This window comes from Oryx dammah, unplaced genomic scaffold (genome assembly GCF_014754425.2).
Source record: "Oryx dammah isolate SB20612 unplaced genomic scaffold, SCBI_Odam_1.1 HiC_scaffold_16, whole genome shotgun sequence".
Classification (NCBI taxonomy): Eukaryota; Metazoa; Chordata; class Mammalia; order Artiodactyla; family Bovidae; genus Oryx; species Oryx dammah.
Genome location: NW_024070200.1, coordinates 21,672,778 through 21,689,992, shown reverse-complemented (window position 1 = coordinate 21,689,992; position 17,215 = coordinate 21,672,778). Strand labels below are relative to the sequence as shown.

The 17,215-nt window shown below is 37.8% G+C and overlaps 1 protein-coding gene across 1 annotated transcript in view; it reads left to right on the top strand.

Moving 5' to 3' along the window:
* The window catches only part of TTC6 (tetratricopeptide repeat domain 6), a 205,036-nt gene that overhangs the window by 45,787 nt on the left and 142,034 nt on the right, over positions 1-17,215 (top strand). The window contains exons 3-4 of the mRNA XM_040257100.1: positions 10,144-10,236; positions 13,484-13,693. Coding sequence (XP_040113034.1) covers positions 10,144-10,236; positions 13,484-13,693 — 303 coding nt within the window. The remainder of the gene's footprint in view (positions 1-10,143; positions 10,237-13,483; positions 13,694-17,215) is intronic.

The window sequence follows — 17,215 nt, the reverse complement described above, 5'->3', positions numbered from 1 at the left end:
ATATAAACCAGATGAATAGAATGATTTCGCTTTTGAATTGAAATCTGGCCATCAGGAAAGCCATTTTAGAGAGTCAGGTGAGCACACAGCCCAAAGACTTGTCCCCATCCCTTGAAAATAGCCATGGGGGTGTAGGGAGTGAAGGAGCCAGTGTGAATGTGGTCTCTATTCTCACCCTGCTTATCTTGACTAAGTGGCATGTGTGTGCCTGCCCCTTGGGGAAGAGAAAGGACCTAAGAATCTGCCCAAAGAGTATTTGTCCACACTAAATGCCCTTTGTATTCCCCAGACACATTTAGATCCTACCTTTCTCTCATGCCTATTTTAAGGAAACAGTGCCTTCTATTCTAAAAAGATTTCATCTGTCCCCTCCTTGCCCTAACTCCATGGTACAAGTTTACTTTCTACCTCTCTTATGGCATGTATTATTGTTATTTACATAGATACCAATACATTTGTCTGTCTAGGCTGTGAATACCTAAGTGATTGGAATCAAGTCTTCCTTGTCTTTCTGTTTTTAGTAGGATGGATCAAATGAATGCTAAATGACCCGGAGGCAAGATTATTTATATTTTGTCTTTTTATCCCTTACATCACATAGTTCCTCAGACTTAAGAGTTAACTATAAATACATATTTGTCAAATGTTGTAAATAAAAATACACTTACACTAGGAGACCTGAATTTTATTATTGAAGAATTTATGTTATTAAATCGTATGTGATATTAGAAGGCTTTAAGAATATACTTATGGACTCTGCTGAATCATTTCCACTCCTAGATCCACGTGAGAAAAGTTTGGAGGAGTTTGAATTTGGTATGGGGAATATATAACAGAAGTTGGATTATTGATTCTCCTTTATGGATGATATTAGTCATTCTTCATCTGAACTAAAGATGTATACATTGCCTAAAATAAAAACAGTTTGGATATTACTTATAGATTTATGTTTCTTAGGGGACTTACAGAATTTCCTTCCTTGGCTTTGCCTAGTAATAGGACAAAGAACCATGTTCTTGGTATATCCTGCTTCAAGTAAGCACTCTAATTCTCTGTAACTGTGTAGTTTTCAAATACTATAGCAATGGTGCTTAGCATGTGTCTTTTAAAGTTGCTGACATAGGTAATGAAATGTCAGATGATAATATTTCATGATGTACAGGATAATTATGTGGGACAAAGAAAGGCGTATTAAGTTATCACCCAGTATATATTGCTAATGCACATACTTTTTGTAAAGATCTAGCACAAAATACTTACCTTTTTATTGGACTTTCTTAAGCAATATATATCTTTTAAAAGAGCTAAGAAAAATTATGTAATTATAGATAATAGGAAAGAAAACATATTATTACCTAAGTAGGAATGGTAATTGCTTTGAGCTCCTGAAGTCTTGGGTTCTCTACGAACTGCCTTGAAATATCTGAAGAGTTAGAATTTAACCGTTAGTGCCTTTTAAAGTTATTTCTTTGTAACAAATCACCTCAAAACTTAGTTTAAAACAATGAATATGCATTGTTTCACATAGCTTCTGTGGGTCAGGAGCAGCTTAGCTAGATGACTGTGACTCAAGGTCATGGGATTGTGGTCAAGATCTTACTCTGTGTGTGTGCGCGTGTGCGCTAAGTCACTTTAGTCGTGTCCGATTCTTTGCGACCCTATGGACTGTAACCCTCCAGGCTTCTCTGTCCATGGGATTCTCCAGGCAAGAATACTGGAGTGGGTTGCCATGCCCTTCTGCAGGGGATCTTCCCAACCCAGGGATTGAACCTGCATCTCTTATGTCTCCTGCGGTGGCAGGCATGTTCTTTACCACTCGTGCCACCTGGGAAGCCCCGAGACCTTGTTGGGGGCTGCCATTTGAAGACTTGATTGTTGGGGACTAAAGGATCTGGTTCCGGGATGCCTCAGACACAAGACTGGCAGTTTGGTGCAGGCTGTTGGCAGGAGACCTCAGTTCCTTACCGTGTGGACCTCACCATAGGACACTGCTTGAGTGTCCTCGCGACATGGCATCTGGCTTCCCCTAGAGCAAGTACTCTAAGAGGGAACAAGGTTGGACTTGCAGTATCTTTTATGACATAGCCACATACTGTCATTTCCACTGTAGCTTATCAGTGATTCAAGTCTGCCATATTCACTGAGGAGGAAGACTACTCAAGGGCATGATTACCAGCAGATGGAAATCACTGGGGACCACCTTGGACATGGGATATCAGAGTCTGTTTGTAATAAGATTTGCATATGGTACTACAAATGTTTTTGATATTTATACTTACGTGGCTGCCATTCAGGTTCTTTTTTTTTTTCAATCATGCTTTTTAGAAGTGACAGTTTACTGAATACAGGGGTCAGCCATCCAGAACAATCCCATAAACTGTTTAATTAAAAAAAAAAAAACCAACAAAGTCAAATGTGGTTAAGAACGAGTGCAAAGCAGCTCTGGCACATTCTTGTGCCTGTGAGCAGGATTCTGCAGGCCAATGGCAGCAGGGTTTTGCTTGCGGGAAGCAAGAGAAAGTCAATGCAAATCAAAGCAGTTTCTCAAGAAAATAACCTGTGTGGACAGGTATTTGCTTAGGGCCATAAAAATGTCTTTTCTTTCCTTCTTTCTGAAACTTGAACTTCATAGTAAGTTATTTAAAGGCAGTACACCTTGAATAAGTGCTGATGAAACCATAAATGGGTATGTGGGAGAAACATACTCTCAGCCTGTATCTTGGCGGGCAGCGTCGTTTGGGGACAGCTGGATTACGTGAGGAAGGGTAGGAGCGAGCTGCTCTTCCCATCACTTTTTAAAGATGACTGAAAAACTACTGGGCCTGCTTAACAGGCCAGCGGAACACTACTGCTTCTGTTGCTGATTCCTCTGCTGGAAGCAGGTTAGGGAAAAAGACCACCGTCTCTGTTTTGAATACTACCCAGCGCACTTTGGGGCGCAGAGCTCTGGTTTCAGTGTCTGTGACATGTGGCTTCCTTCAGACTTTATTCATCTTTCAGGTTCCTTCCAGCTCTGACGTTTTGGGTTCTAAGTTTGACACCACAGGTAGAAACTGCTCTGAGAAACATACGAAAAATGTGTCTAGTATTGTGAAACTGGACTGCTCACAGCTTTATAAGTTCTCAAGTTTTGAAACATTTGTTCAACACTGTGCCAGACCTTGTGTAAAATGAAGAACAATGCTAGTTGTTATAGTTTCTGACTCAGTTGGAGAGACAAAATGGAATTAATACTCCTCTTAGGTAAAAGGGGCTTCCCTGATGGCTCAGTTGGTGAAGAATCCACCTGCAGTGCTGGAAACCCAAGTTTGATCCCTGGGTGGGGGAGATTCCCTGGAGAAGGAAATGGCAACCCACTCCAGGATTCTTGCTTGAAAAATCCCACGGACAGAGGAGCCTGGCAGGGTACAGTCCATGGGGTCACCAAGAGTCGGATGCGACTGAGCAACAAACAAACACTTGGGCAAAACACTAATCGTATTTCTTTAAAAAATTATCTTTGCTTTTCTTTTTAGTCCTACATTCAAAATTTCTGATTCAAGGCAATTTTAATATCTCAGTTTTTTAGTTTTCCTCACATTTGTTAAGGCACTGTTTTGGTAGTTTATATTTTTGTTGCTTTTTGTGTTTTTTTTCCTTTTCTCATTTTCTAAATTTGTTTTTGTGAATTGATTTTATGTATAAATAATATGATTTCTAATACTTTTGCAATAGATTCTTTCAGGGTTTCTAGTCATATAGTCATGTCCTCTTCAATGCTCAGTAATTCAGTTAAATTATTTCTTATAATTTTATGTTTATTTCATATCTGGAATTTATTTTTTTTTATTTCAATGTTAACAGTAGTAGGTATTATTACATATATGATATTTTTTGTTTTCATGTATTATTTCATTTATTCCTGAGGATAAACATAAGAGGTATGCATTATTATTATCTCCATTTTACAAAACCAAGGCCTGGAGAGATTAAGTAACTCATTCAAGTCTGCCATATGGTGTTTGAGTTAAGACTTGAAGCAACTTTTGACTTCAAAGCATGTGTGCTCAACCAGCTTATCCCATGGGATGTCACTTGAGACTACCATGATAGTAACTCTTATCTGTTACCTCCACATCAGTTTATGTTACTGAAATTTAGAACTAACACTAACAAAATTGATATTAATAAATCATTATTTTTATATTACATGTCTTAAAAAATGTCAAATGTGATTTTTATTTCTATGAATTTACTACAATACAGACAAAAGAAGTTCTTTTATCATTGGACAGTACCTTAGAATTATCAGGTATAAATTTTATTGCTATATTAGGAAGTGTCAAAGAAGCAGGGAATATTTTCAGGTGCTCATCAAACCCAATCCCTTTTTTTTTTACATTGAGGTGAAATTAACGTAAAATAAACCATCTTGAAGCGTACAGTTGAGTGGCATCTAGTACATTTCCCATGTTGAGTAACTATCACCCACATCTGGTTCCAAAATGATTTCATTATCCCCAAAGGATATACACCACATACATTAAGCAGTCACTCCCCATCAATTGCCCTCCCTCCAGCCCCTGGCAGCCACAAGTTGGTTTTCTGTCTCAGTGGACTTACCTTTTCTGAATGTTTCATATAAATGGAATCATGAAATATATGACCTTTTGTGTCTGGTGTCTTTCAATTGCCATAATAGTTTTGAGGTTCATTTATGTTGTGACATATGTTAATATGTCGCTTCTTTTTTTGGCTGAATAGTATTCCATTCTATTTATAGACATTCAGCTTATTTCTACTTTTTGGTGATTGTGAATAGTGTTACTATGATGCCTTGTTACAAGATGCCTTGTTTCTAAATATGCTGATTAGTTTGATTTGCAAGTATTTTAATTGGGATTTTTGCATTTATGTTTACAAGTGATACAAGCTGTAGGTTCCTTTAGTAAGATGTTTTTATCCATCTTTGACAGTTTTATGCTACCTACATTAAATATGTTGAGAGATTTCTTTTTTTTAATCAGGAAATATTTTAATTGTAGAATAAATACTCAACACTCAGATTTTTCAAAATTTATTTATTTTTACTGCATTTACTTCAGATTGTTTAAATAAATAGAAAATTTCAAGTAAAGTATCGCCTCCTTTTGTGCCCCTTTCCAGTAATTCTATTCCACCTCAGATGTGAATGGTATCCTGAATTTGATGTTTGTTGCCGTCATGTTTTTATATTTTAATGATGTCTTTATAAGCTTAAAAGGTTGTAAAGAATTTTTTGTAGTTGTTCATATTTCAAGTTGGTTGTTTAGTTATTAAATTAAAAAAAAAGTAGTCTCTGGAGCCACATAGTCTTTGTTTGAAATTTCTAACTGCAATAGTGCGTTTTTTTAATTTCTGTTTTTAATTATTTCTGTTTTCACTTTATGCCCTTTGAAACTTTGTAATCAGTGCATACTGTTATGTTTTCTGAGGGATTTGATTGTCTTTTTTTATGGTGCAGTGATCCTGTTTTTCTAATCCTTCTTGTTTTGAAGTCTACCTTGTCTGATGTTAATAGAATCAGTTCTGTTTTATCTTAGTATTTTCATGTTTTATTTTCCTTCATTCTTTTGCCTTTAACCTACCTGTGTCTTTATACTTAAAGTAGGTTTCCCATAGCGGTCATATAGTAGGATCTTGTTTTTTCTGCAATGTGACAGTCTTTGTCTTTTAATTGGACTATTTAGCACCATTTACATGCAATTATTGAAATGAAAGTGAAAGTGTTAGTCACTAAATTGTGTCCACCTCTTTGCGACCCTATGGACTGTAGCCCACCAGGCTACTGTGTCCATGGATTCTCCAGGCAAGAATACTGGAATGGGTTGCCATTTCCTTCTCCAGCGGATCTTCCTGATCCAGGGATCAAACCCATGTCTGCTGCATTGCAGGTGGATTTTTTGGCATTGAGCCACCAAACGGTCATTATTGATATTTATATCTTATATACATTATATATATAAATTATATGTTTTAAAAACTTTATATATATAAATTATAAAGATATTTATATCTTGCTCTTTGGTTTCTATTTTTTGCATTTGTTGTTTGCCCCTCTTTTCTGCTTTACCTGCCTTCTTTTTTTTTTTAAAGCCTTTCATGCTATTTCATACTGTTAGCTTACTTACCTTTTTGTTTTATTGTTTTAGTGGATGCTATGGGATTTACCAGAGCAGGAAATGGCAACCCACTCTGGTGTTCTTGCCTGGAGAGTCCTGTGGACGGAGGAGCCTGGTGGGCTGCTGTCCATGGAGTCACACAGAATCGGACACGACTGAAGCGACTTAGCATGCATGCATGCATTGGAGAAGGAAATGGCAATCCACTCCACTATTCTTGCCTGGAGAATCCCAGGGATGGAGGAGCCTGGTTGGCTGCCACCTATGGGGTTGCACAGAGTCGGACATGACTGAAGTGACTTAGCAGCAGCAGCAGCATGGGATTTACAATAAGTATATCTGGCTTATTCCACTAAATAGTGTATAGTATAAGAAACAGAGAGAAGTATACTTCCTTTCCCCTTCTCCTATTGTTATCTCATTAGTGCTTACTTCACTTCTGTGTATGTTATAAGTCTCAAAATGTATCATTTTTAAATAGTCTATTATATTTTAAAAACCTCAAAATGGGAAGGTATATTTTTTATTTGCTAAGTTGCTTCAGTTGTGTCCGACTCTGTGTGACCCCATAGACGGCAGCCCACCAGGCTCCCCCATCCCTGGGATTCTCCAGGCAAGAACACTGGAGTGGTTGCCATTTCCTTCTCCAATGCGCGCAAGTGAAAAGTGCAAGTGAAGTCGTTCAGTCGTGTCCGACTCTTAGTGACCCCATGGACTGCAGCCTACCAGGCTCCTCCGTCCATAGATTTTCCAGGCAAGAGTACTGGAATGGGGTGCCATTGCCTTCTCCCACTTTTAAAATCATTTTATCATTTATTTTCACTATATGCATTCAAGTTTTGCCCCTTCTGCTTGAAGAATTTCCTTTAACATTTCTTGTAATGCAGCTTTGATGGCAATCAAACTTTTCACCTTTAATTGCTACAAAAGTATTCCACCTTCAGTTTTAGAAGATATTTTTGCTGGATATGGAATTCTGTGTGATGGTTGTTTTCTTTCAGTACCAGTGCTCTAAATATGTTGCTTCCTTGTCTTCTGTCTTATATTGTTCTGACGAGAAGCCTGCAGTGTTACTTTGTGGTAATTCTGTCTATCTGCCTGTATATGCAGTTGTGTTTGATTCTTTGCAACCCCCTGGACTGTAGCCCACCAGGCTCCTTTGTTCATGGAATTTTCCAGGCAAGAGCACCGGAGTGGGTTGCCATACCCTCCTCCAGGGAATCTACCTGATTCAGGGATTGAATCACTATCTCTTGCATCTCCTGCATTGGCAGGTGGACTCTTTACCACTGAGCCTCCTGGGAATTAGTTGCCATAATTCTTTGTGTCTTTGTAATTGATGTATCTCTGGATGCTTCTAAGATTTTTTTTGTTTATTACTTTTTAAAAAAATTTTGATGATAATGTGTTTGTTGTATATTTTTGCTTACAGTTGATGGAGCTTTTTGTACTGCGGGCTTAAAAATCTGGCCATTTTTTGTACAAATATTTTCTGCTCTCTTCATACTCTGCTTTCTGTGACTCTAATTAAATATATGTTAGTGTGAGTGTTTTGTTAATTTTGTTTTGGTTTTTATTTCTCTCAGTGATTTATTTTGTGTGACTTCTTTTGCTGTGTCTTCAGGTTAGCTGATGTTTTCTTCTGCAATATTTTCTCTGGTTTTCATACCAGTCAGTGAAAATTTTGTCTCAGGTAGTGGACATTTTATCTAGTCATTCCATTTGATTCTGTCTTTAGCCTACATTTGCTCCTCACTATATTTATTTATATCTTTGAAAATTTATAATATTTATATTAGAAGTTTCAAGATTCTCACCTCTTAATTTCAATGTCTCTGTCATTTCTGGGTCTTTTTCTGTTGATTTTTCTTCTGGTTATGTGTTACATACTCATGCTTCTTCATATGAGTAGTAACTTTTGATGAGGTGTTGAACACGGTGAATTTTCCATTGTTGAGTACTGGATTTTGTTGTTTTCCTTTAAAAAGATCTGGAGTTTGTTCTGTTAGGCAGTTAAGCTACTTGAAGATCAGCTTGATCTTTTAAAGTATTTATTTTAAGATTTTTTTTAATGTCCAAAGAAGTTTTTATTCTAGGGCTAATATATGATCCATCTGAGGTTTGTAATGAGTGAGTGAAGTCGCTCAGTCATGTCCAACTCTTTGCGACCTCATGGACTAGTCTCCCACATTCCAGGCAGACGCTTTAACCTCTGAGCCACCGGGGTGAGGTTTGTAATGAATGTACCATATATTCAGAATGTCTAATGGGAGATCTGATGATTCCTAGCATTGTCTGGAAGCAACCCACTCCAGTATTCTTGCCTGGAGAATCCCATGGACAGAGGAGCCTGGTAGGCTGCAGTTCATGGGATTGCAAGAGTTGGACACAGCTTAGCGCTATCTTTCCCTGGTGATTCAGACAGTAGAGAGTCTGCCTGCAGTGTGGGAGATCTGGGTTCGATCCCTGAGTTGGGGAGATCCCCTGGAGAAGGAAATGGCAACCCACTCCAGTATTCTTGCCTGTAAAATCCCATGGACAGAGGAGCCTGGCAGGCTAGTCCATGGGGTTGCAAAGAGTTGGACACGACTGAGCGAGCACTGTGTGAAATCTGGGAATTATGACGTCATCTTTTTGGCAATTGCTTTTTCCCCCTGGCAGTTTTTCTCTGTTTGGCCTCATGGGTTTCACTATTTTACTGAGCAGATTGATATTCAGCCAAAGACTCAAGGATTCTGTTGCAGATTTCTGGAGCTGTTTATCTGTGCAGCTCCCTTCTCCCCATACTGTGTCTATGAATTCTACCCTCTTTGTCTTCCTTCTCTAATTTCTGTCTCTGCAAATCAGTGAGGTTCCTGGGCTCTGTGTGATTTCTCTCTCCTTATGTTGTGGTCTGAAAATTGTGTGAGGCAGAAATGTGGGGTGATTTAGCTCATAACGTTTTTTGTTTCCATTCTCTTAGCCATTATAGTCTTGCATTTCCTGTTGTCCAACCCTAAAAGAGTTGTCCTTATATTTTGTCCAGTTTTATAGTTATTTATGACAAGAGGACAGACGTATAAGCCAGTAACCTCAGTTGCCTCTTTCTAATGAAGCAAAGGAAAGGTAGACAAGCAGCATTTGAAAGTACAAAGAATGTTCATATTTTGCTACTGACATTACTAAAAGTCCAGAGGAGAAAGGGGCCTTAAAAAGTCTTGAACGTCCATTTTAAGGATGATAAAACTGAGGTAACGGGAAACAAGATAACTTGCCTTGGGCAAATTTGGGCAGAAGCTGGGTCTCTTCATTCCTGTTCATTGTTAGACATTGTGGTGTGCTGTTTCTTACCACTTCAGCTGAATTGAGGGTATATCATAGCAGTTAGCATTAGTAATGATGAAAATGACCCTAGCAGTTTTATCCATTAACATTTAAAGTATATTTATATTCCTTCTTGTTCTTGGTTAGGTTAAACTTTACTTTTGATTTTAAATTTCTTGTGCAGCCATTTAAGAGCAGTGATTTATATTATCTGATTTAATATTACCTAATTGTTTTATTAAGCCTCATGATATATCTATAGAGGTCAGTAATTTAAAAAGTATTAAATTGAAATGATAGACAAAATATTTTTACTGTGTCTTTGGTTTTGTCTTCTCATTTACTGCATTATACTGATCACATTTAATTGCATTGAATAATATGCCTCAGTGATCTTTAAAATTAACATTATTAACTTACATTGCCAAATGTAAAATAGATAGCCAATGGGAATTTGCTGTATGTCTCAGGAAACTCAAACAAGGGCTCTGTATCAACCTAGAGGGGTGGGTGAGATGGGGAGGGAGATGGGAGGGAGGTTCAAAAGGGAGGGGCTATACCTATAGGTATACCTATGGTTGATTCATGTTGAGGTTTGACAGAAAACAACAAAATTCTGTAAAGCAATTATCCTTCAATTAAAAATAAATAAATTTTAAAAATTGACATTATTTTAATTGTTTTCTTTTCCTCCTTCAAGGATATTTCTTTAATGGGAAAAATGTGCTGGCAGCAATCACCTCAAATGCAAGCAGAGCAAGGACCACAGATAAGTATTAAGGAAACTCAAATGGTAATGTGTTTAATAAAAATCCTCCTCACCTATTTTAAAGTAACAGTCTGAGTCTGCTTCTGTTGCTTTAATGTTTTATCTAGAGAGTTAAAAAAAAAATCTCTAATTTATTTTAGAGGCGTGTTTAACCATAAACACATCTAATCTAATACCGTATGGAGAGTCTTGGCTATTTTGACTCACCATTTTTGCCTATCATAGATGTTCTCTGCTAAGGCTCAAAACTCTTCAGAAAGAAAAGATTTTTAACAGTTCTTCTGCTCTGAACACATTTATATCTAGAAAGTAGTTGGAGAAATTAAAAGTTTTTAGTTTTTAAGAAAGCATCCCCTTATTCTTTATTTAGGTGGAAGAACTGTGAAAAGCACTGACAAGGGGAGCATTTTGTAGAGAAATACGGACACTTGGTGATAGAAGTTTGTTTCAGAAATAGAACTTTCTTTTCATCCATCACTGGCAAAATACTTATGGGACTCAAAGGAATCTGGAACATATTCCCTGTGAATGGGAAATGTCTTCCTGTGTATAGAAACCCATATTCACATGAAATAAACAATGGCATGATGATCAGTCTTTTATAAAGGAGTCATAAAATGATATCATTAGATAACAAGCTCCTTTAGTTCCTGAAAATATGATTCTGCATACATAAAAATTCAGATCATAGTTATTTTTAGGATAATATGTTTAGAAAATGTACTGAATCTTTTCACAAAAGTCATGGATCTTATAACATTAGAGTTACTGCAAGAGGTTGACTACTAGAGTTTGAGATGCTTCTGGGTTGAGATCATGCACTTTTCCCCTTTGTAGTCTGATCATGTGTCTCAATACCCAGCATGTGTGGCACTAGTAGGTGGATAAATCAATTCTGAAGCCTTACCACATATGCTATGGGCTTAAAACTGACATTTAGGGTAGCTGCCTCTGGGTGACACCATTTACAGGTAGATATCAGACCTGTAAGCTTGTAACAGGTATAGTAAACTGAAACTGCAAGATCACTTAGGTTCAGAAAATTAAAAATATTCACTCATAGAATAAACTTGACATATTACCATTCACTGAATATTCATATAAAGTAAGAGAAAATATTATTCCATTTTGAAGGAAGCTGTGAAAAAGGCTAGTTTCAGATATCTAGCTTATACATCATCTTGATTGTTAAAAGAAAGGTTTAAACAAAAATATCAATTGTTTTGTAATTCTGTAGGAACCATACCCTCAGCTTTGATATTTATAAGCAATCTCTGGACCTCTCCTGGCCACTGGTTTTTTAAGAGGAAGCTTACCACTTGTTTAGATCTTTTAAGTTTATCTTTTGTTTAGTTTTTATTAAGTTTATCACTTCTTTACCTTTTAAGTTGATACCTAGCCATGGTTAGAAAAAAAAAAGAGCGCTCCTCTATGGTACCTTTAATTCCTAACACATTTTTGGGGTTCCTACTCTGGGTCAGAGAACAGAACTCTATCTATTCATTCTACCTATCCTTTAGACTTACTCTCAATATGGCCTTGGGCAGGTTACTTAACTTCATTATGCCCATCTCTTCATCCATAAAATGGGGTTGCGGACAGTTCCTACTTCATGGAGTTGAGGTGAAGATTAAAATTTTATGAGATAATGCTGCTGTGTTTTGACAGTTATGATGGTTACTTAGATGGATATACTATAGGATGATATGTGCAACAATAGAGCAGGTCACAGGGTAGTGATAAGATCAGTAATAGCTTTGTGGGTAGGTGAGGCAGAGTCCTGAGATGGTCACTTGCAGTTGGGGGATGACCATTGCCCTCTCAAGCTTTTCTTCTCCATTTTCTATTTTGGAGGGTGGCACCTTCATGTGTTTAATCTTCCCAGCCAGATCCTGGGAATGTATGCTGAGAAAGCCAGGAGCAGAAAGAGTAAAAAGTAAGGGAGTGATGAACAGTTCCAAAAGTTATGGAACATAAAATGAATGAGTTTGGAGGTAGACAGTATAAGCCCATAAGACAGATTACCTTTGTGTATCTATCCTGCCATTTTATGGAAGGACTTTTTAAACCCTTTTCACCAGTTAGGAAGATGAGGTTAAAAAGGGTTAAATAATTTGACTGAGATTACACATCTGTTAATAGATCCAGGATTTGAATAAAGTCCTATATAGATACAAAGCTTTCTCCAGTACTACTGAGTAGCTTTGTAAAAACATGAGCTCCAGATTAAAGTTACATTTCACAAAAGTACATTTCTTTGTTTAGCTATCCTTTCTTGCATACTAAAGAAACTTAGAGTATTTGGTACTATTCACCATCTTTACCCCTTATTTGGACGACAGAAGATGAGATGGTTGGATGGCATCACCGACTCAATGGGCATGAGTTTGAGCAGACTCCAGGAGTTGGTGGTGAACAGGGAGGCCTGGCCTGCTGCAAGTCCATAGGGCCGCAAAGAGTCAGACACGACTGAGCGACTGAACTGAATTGAACTTACTTATTATCAAATGAGTATGCCAGAGAGAAAAGGGATACAATTGCGTTTTCAAGTCATTCTATAAAATTCAGATTCTGTGTAAATCAAACTGGTCTTATCATCTGTTAATCTGAGGCAGTGCTCATAATCCCCAATAATCTTGGTTTAAAATTGGATTATACCCAAAATATGTCTATAGAGGTACTTTCTTTGAGGCTCAGTGAGATAGATATTAAGTAAATGAGACGTTTTTAAGAAACACAAAACAGATGTAGGAATGATATTTTGTAAGAATTTTTCATTAGGGCTTGGCATGGAGCTGGGGTGTCTGTGTGGTTTTCTTGGGGCTCTGAGTGAGCCCTTCTCTGACAGACTGAAGTCACGCTTCTACAAGAGCATTTGGCTAGTAGGAATCTCATTGTTTAGGATGAAAGAACCTCAGATTGGGGAGAAGTTGGATATTTCAATGGGCTTGATTCTGTGTGAGTGTAGGGGAAGAATCAGGGTAAGAGAGTAGAGTCTTATTTCCTTAGAGTTGTTGGATCGAATGTGTCAGGTAGTAATATGTTTTGATACAAGGGCCAAGGAAAATAATTTGCCAAGCTTCACATTTTTCTTAAGTCCAGTGTGAGTTTCTCTTTCTCAGTCTTTCAGAGGAATTTTATTATTTCTGCTTAATTTCAATTATGTATTTTTCATAATCAGTTTGTTGTCAGAGAGAAAACATTGCATAACTTAAAACTTTGGAAGGACCAATTAAAAAAAGCACGCTTGTGCACTTACGTTTCCCAACAGAATGTGCTTGAGAATCTTCCTGAAACTGTATCAAGTGTTTTCCAGATTGAACAAGAGGATGTATTGGAATGGGGAACCTCGGAAGCAGAAAGCATATTATTTAAACCTCAGGAAACTTCGGAAGTTCAGTCAGCAAGTGAATCAAGTAAACCTCTGGAAGGCGCGCAGCCCATAGGTGATTCAAAAATAACCAAGCGGGTATCTTTAAAGGTAAAGCACTACTTACGTTGGAAATAAAGTTGTGAGAGTTGAGAGAATGTTTAAGTGTGAAGATATGGCCCAGCATGGGCCAAGGTTTGTGAGAGGGTTCATCCTGAAAAATGGCTTTTCATGTGAAGTTGCTTGTCTGGGAAAAAAGGACTTTTGTTTTTTATGAACTTTTAGTCTCAAACCTAATTGCAGCTCTGGAGAGAGAAGAAAGATTTTTAAGGAATAAAGGAACCTTGGGGCTTTCAGAAACTGACCAAATGTTGTCTTGTTACCATCTTGAGAGAGTCAAGGACTGTAGCCCGGGGATCAGGATTAGGTGAATTTTGTAACCTGTGTTCCATTTAGGTTTCTCCTACTCCCTGTGTCTTTTTCTACTGTGAGAATTTTATTTTATTTATAATTTTATTCTATTTTATTCATGCATAATTTTCATTATTGTACCACATTTGTATATTGCCTTATTATTATTTGCTTGGTGTGTTTCCTTGAGTCATTTTTTGGTTTAAGTAAATGAGTTATTTAGGAATTTGAGTTTATTTAAGAATAGATAATTAATAATAAGCCTTGGACTTCCCAGGTGGTACTCGTGGTGAAGAACTGCCTGCCAGTGCAGGAGACATAAAAGACGTGGGTTCTATCCCTGGGTCACAAAGACCCCCTAGAGAAGGAGATGGCAACCCCGCTCCAGCATTCTTGCCTGGAGAATCCCATGGACAGAGGAGCCTGGCAGGCTACAGTCCATGGGGTTTCGAAGAGTTGGACACGACTGAAGTAACTTAGCACATTTAAGAACAGATATATTATTATTAAGATTTTTTTTGAAAAGCCACTTTTTAATGAACTGCAGCATGTTATCTTGATATTATCTCCTGCAGTCTTCTCTGATTCAGATGGATGCCCCTTCTTGGATAAACACTCCCTTTAGTCAGTCCCTCTCCTGGGCGCCTCTGTCCCCACCAGCGACCATGATCCTGCATCACGCAATCAGCTGGCCATTGCCAGTTCTTTCACTTTTGCCCCAAACACCCAACTCTGAAACCTTATATCTTTCTGTGACCGTACTGTCTTCTTGCCTTTCACAAAATAATCAGTCTCCAAGGCCTAGATTCCTCCTAAACATAATTGCTTATCACCTTTTTCTTCTCTTTTCCAGTTGACCTTCTTTCTGGATTAGTACCGTTGCCTTTTGCCTTTTATTCATTTCTCAAGTCCTATTTTCTTAGGGTCATCTGGCATGATATTAGCATATGGATCTTCCTGCAATAATAGATAATAAGGAAAATCCACAAGTAATAGGTGACCAGAGGAAATCTGCCACTGCTGTCAGGGGGAAGGGACTTAACTGCTATGATTGGTGACTGACGTTATCATACATCATGCTGTCTCCCTAAGCTCACACTGAGTATATGAAGTGAAGCCTGCCACGGCTGAGTGAGCCTTCTCAATGATAACGACCCTGTGTTAGGCTGATACCTTCTAGGTGTGGAGAACTTAAAAGACATCTTTAAAAATGATGATGTCTTGCCGAAAAACTGTTCAGCTGGTGATCACTGGTGATGTGTTTTACCCATTCTCCCAACTGAAAATTAGGACTTTGGAAATAAAATGTGGCATGAGGGGCAAATGGTTAATTAGTAAGTGTGTCAAAGAATGAAATGGATTTTTTGGACAATGATTTCACCACCATGACCTGTGAGGAATTTAAATCTTGCATTGAAAAAAGTCCCATAATGTTCATTCTTTTGATTTGCTGTGGCTGCTATTAAATGTCATGAAAAAATGTGCAAAATTATTTATTTTTGGTAAAAACACTCATTTCCTAAGGTAACTAGAGTTTACTGAGTGTTTATCATGTTCCGGCCACTTTGCCAAGTGTCTTACACGTTATCTTTTTTCTTCTAACAACAACCCTATTATAGGACTCTCAGTTGAAAAAACTGAGTCATGGAGAAGAGAAATAGCTTTCCCAGGTACAACCGTATGGCTAAGTTGTAGAGGTAAGACTTGAGCTGAGGTGGTCTAATTCTGGAGCCTTCTCTCTTTGCCTCTTTGCGGTGCTGCCCATTCATAACAACAGTTAACAGGTACCTGATGAAATACAAGAACACAGACTCATAGTGGTGAAAATGACTATGGCCAGAGTGTCCCTCACTGAACTGGGAGGCACGGTTTGATGAGAGAGACTCAGAGAGCAGATTCAGAGGATTCTAACCTGAAACCAGAAGTGTTTCAAAAGGAGGAGAAGAGAATGTCTGATAAGACTTTGATGGTTTATTGTCATGGGACACATCAGAAAGGCCCAGAGAAAAGAGAGCTGGAAGTTTTCTGACTCATTCCACCAAATCTTCACCTCGTATTCCTTTTATTTGTGATAACATCTCAAGGTCAGTTAGTCTCCATGAACTTTACCCTGTTTGGACATCTGAGGCCATAAAGTTAGTCTCCAGCACCTCTGGCACAGGAATGAGGAACAGTGTATTCCAGCCAGCCAGGCCGGACTGGGGACACAAGGAAACCTCTTCTACGTTGCTCAGAGAAGTAGCCTGGAGCTGTGATAAAGGAACAATGCAGGATTTGCACTGCTCAGCTACATGCCAGATGGTCTCATTCAGCCAAAAAAAAAAAAAAGGAGAGAATTTAATCAGTTCTTACTTTACTGACCATTTCTACCCTTAGAAGCTTATTAGTATAGAAAAGATTGAGGACTCTGATTTGAGCCATGACCAACAAAAATAAATTAGATAATAGTGACTCTGAAGAAATGACAGACAGAAGAACCTGTGAGAGGATTGTTGAACATTTTAGGAAGGAAAAGATCAAAAATTTATAAAAAAAAATATATATAGCTAACATGTATCTCAAAATTCTAAATAAAAGGAAGCTTCAGAGATGTGGCATACCCCAAATTCTCCCCAGTTTTTACGAAACAATTTTGAGTGATCTATTGCATTCAGAGTTTTAAAAATACACAGAAAATGAAAGAAGAAATATCCATAGATAAACATAAAAGTGGCATGTGGCTATAACAATTATATCAGGAGGGCTAAGATCCAAAATGGGTTGAGGCCTGTGAATAATGCAAAGAATAAGAAAGTTTTGTGTTTTTTTTTGGTGTTAGTTTTGGAGCAAAGAGAGAAAAAAGGAAGGATAACCTTGTCATTACGGATGAATAGAGTGATGACAACACATGATGGAGCAGTCTTAATTTATTTTTGGGAAAAGGTTGAGGTTTTAAATAAACAGAGCTATGTCAAATAGAAAGGGAAGCTGATAAAATTGTACCTTGCTTCTCTTAAATCTGACAAGGAGAATGATCCTTAGTTTAGAAAGAAGAAAGAATTAATAAAAGAAACTTGAAGCCCAAGATTGGTAGAAAGATTTTAAGAGTTAACTTGGATATCTGATCCTGTTGGCTCAGAGAGATGGGTTTAAGCCTGCTGTGCCTCTGTCAGCAGCAGCTTTGAGGAGCTGTTGTTGTGGGAGAGGTACTAGGAACCTGGAAACAGGCAACTCAAATCCTGA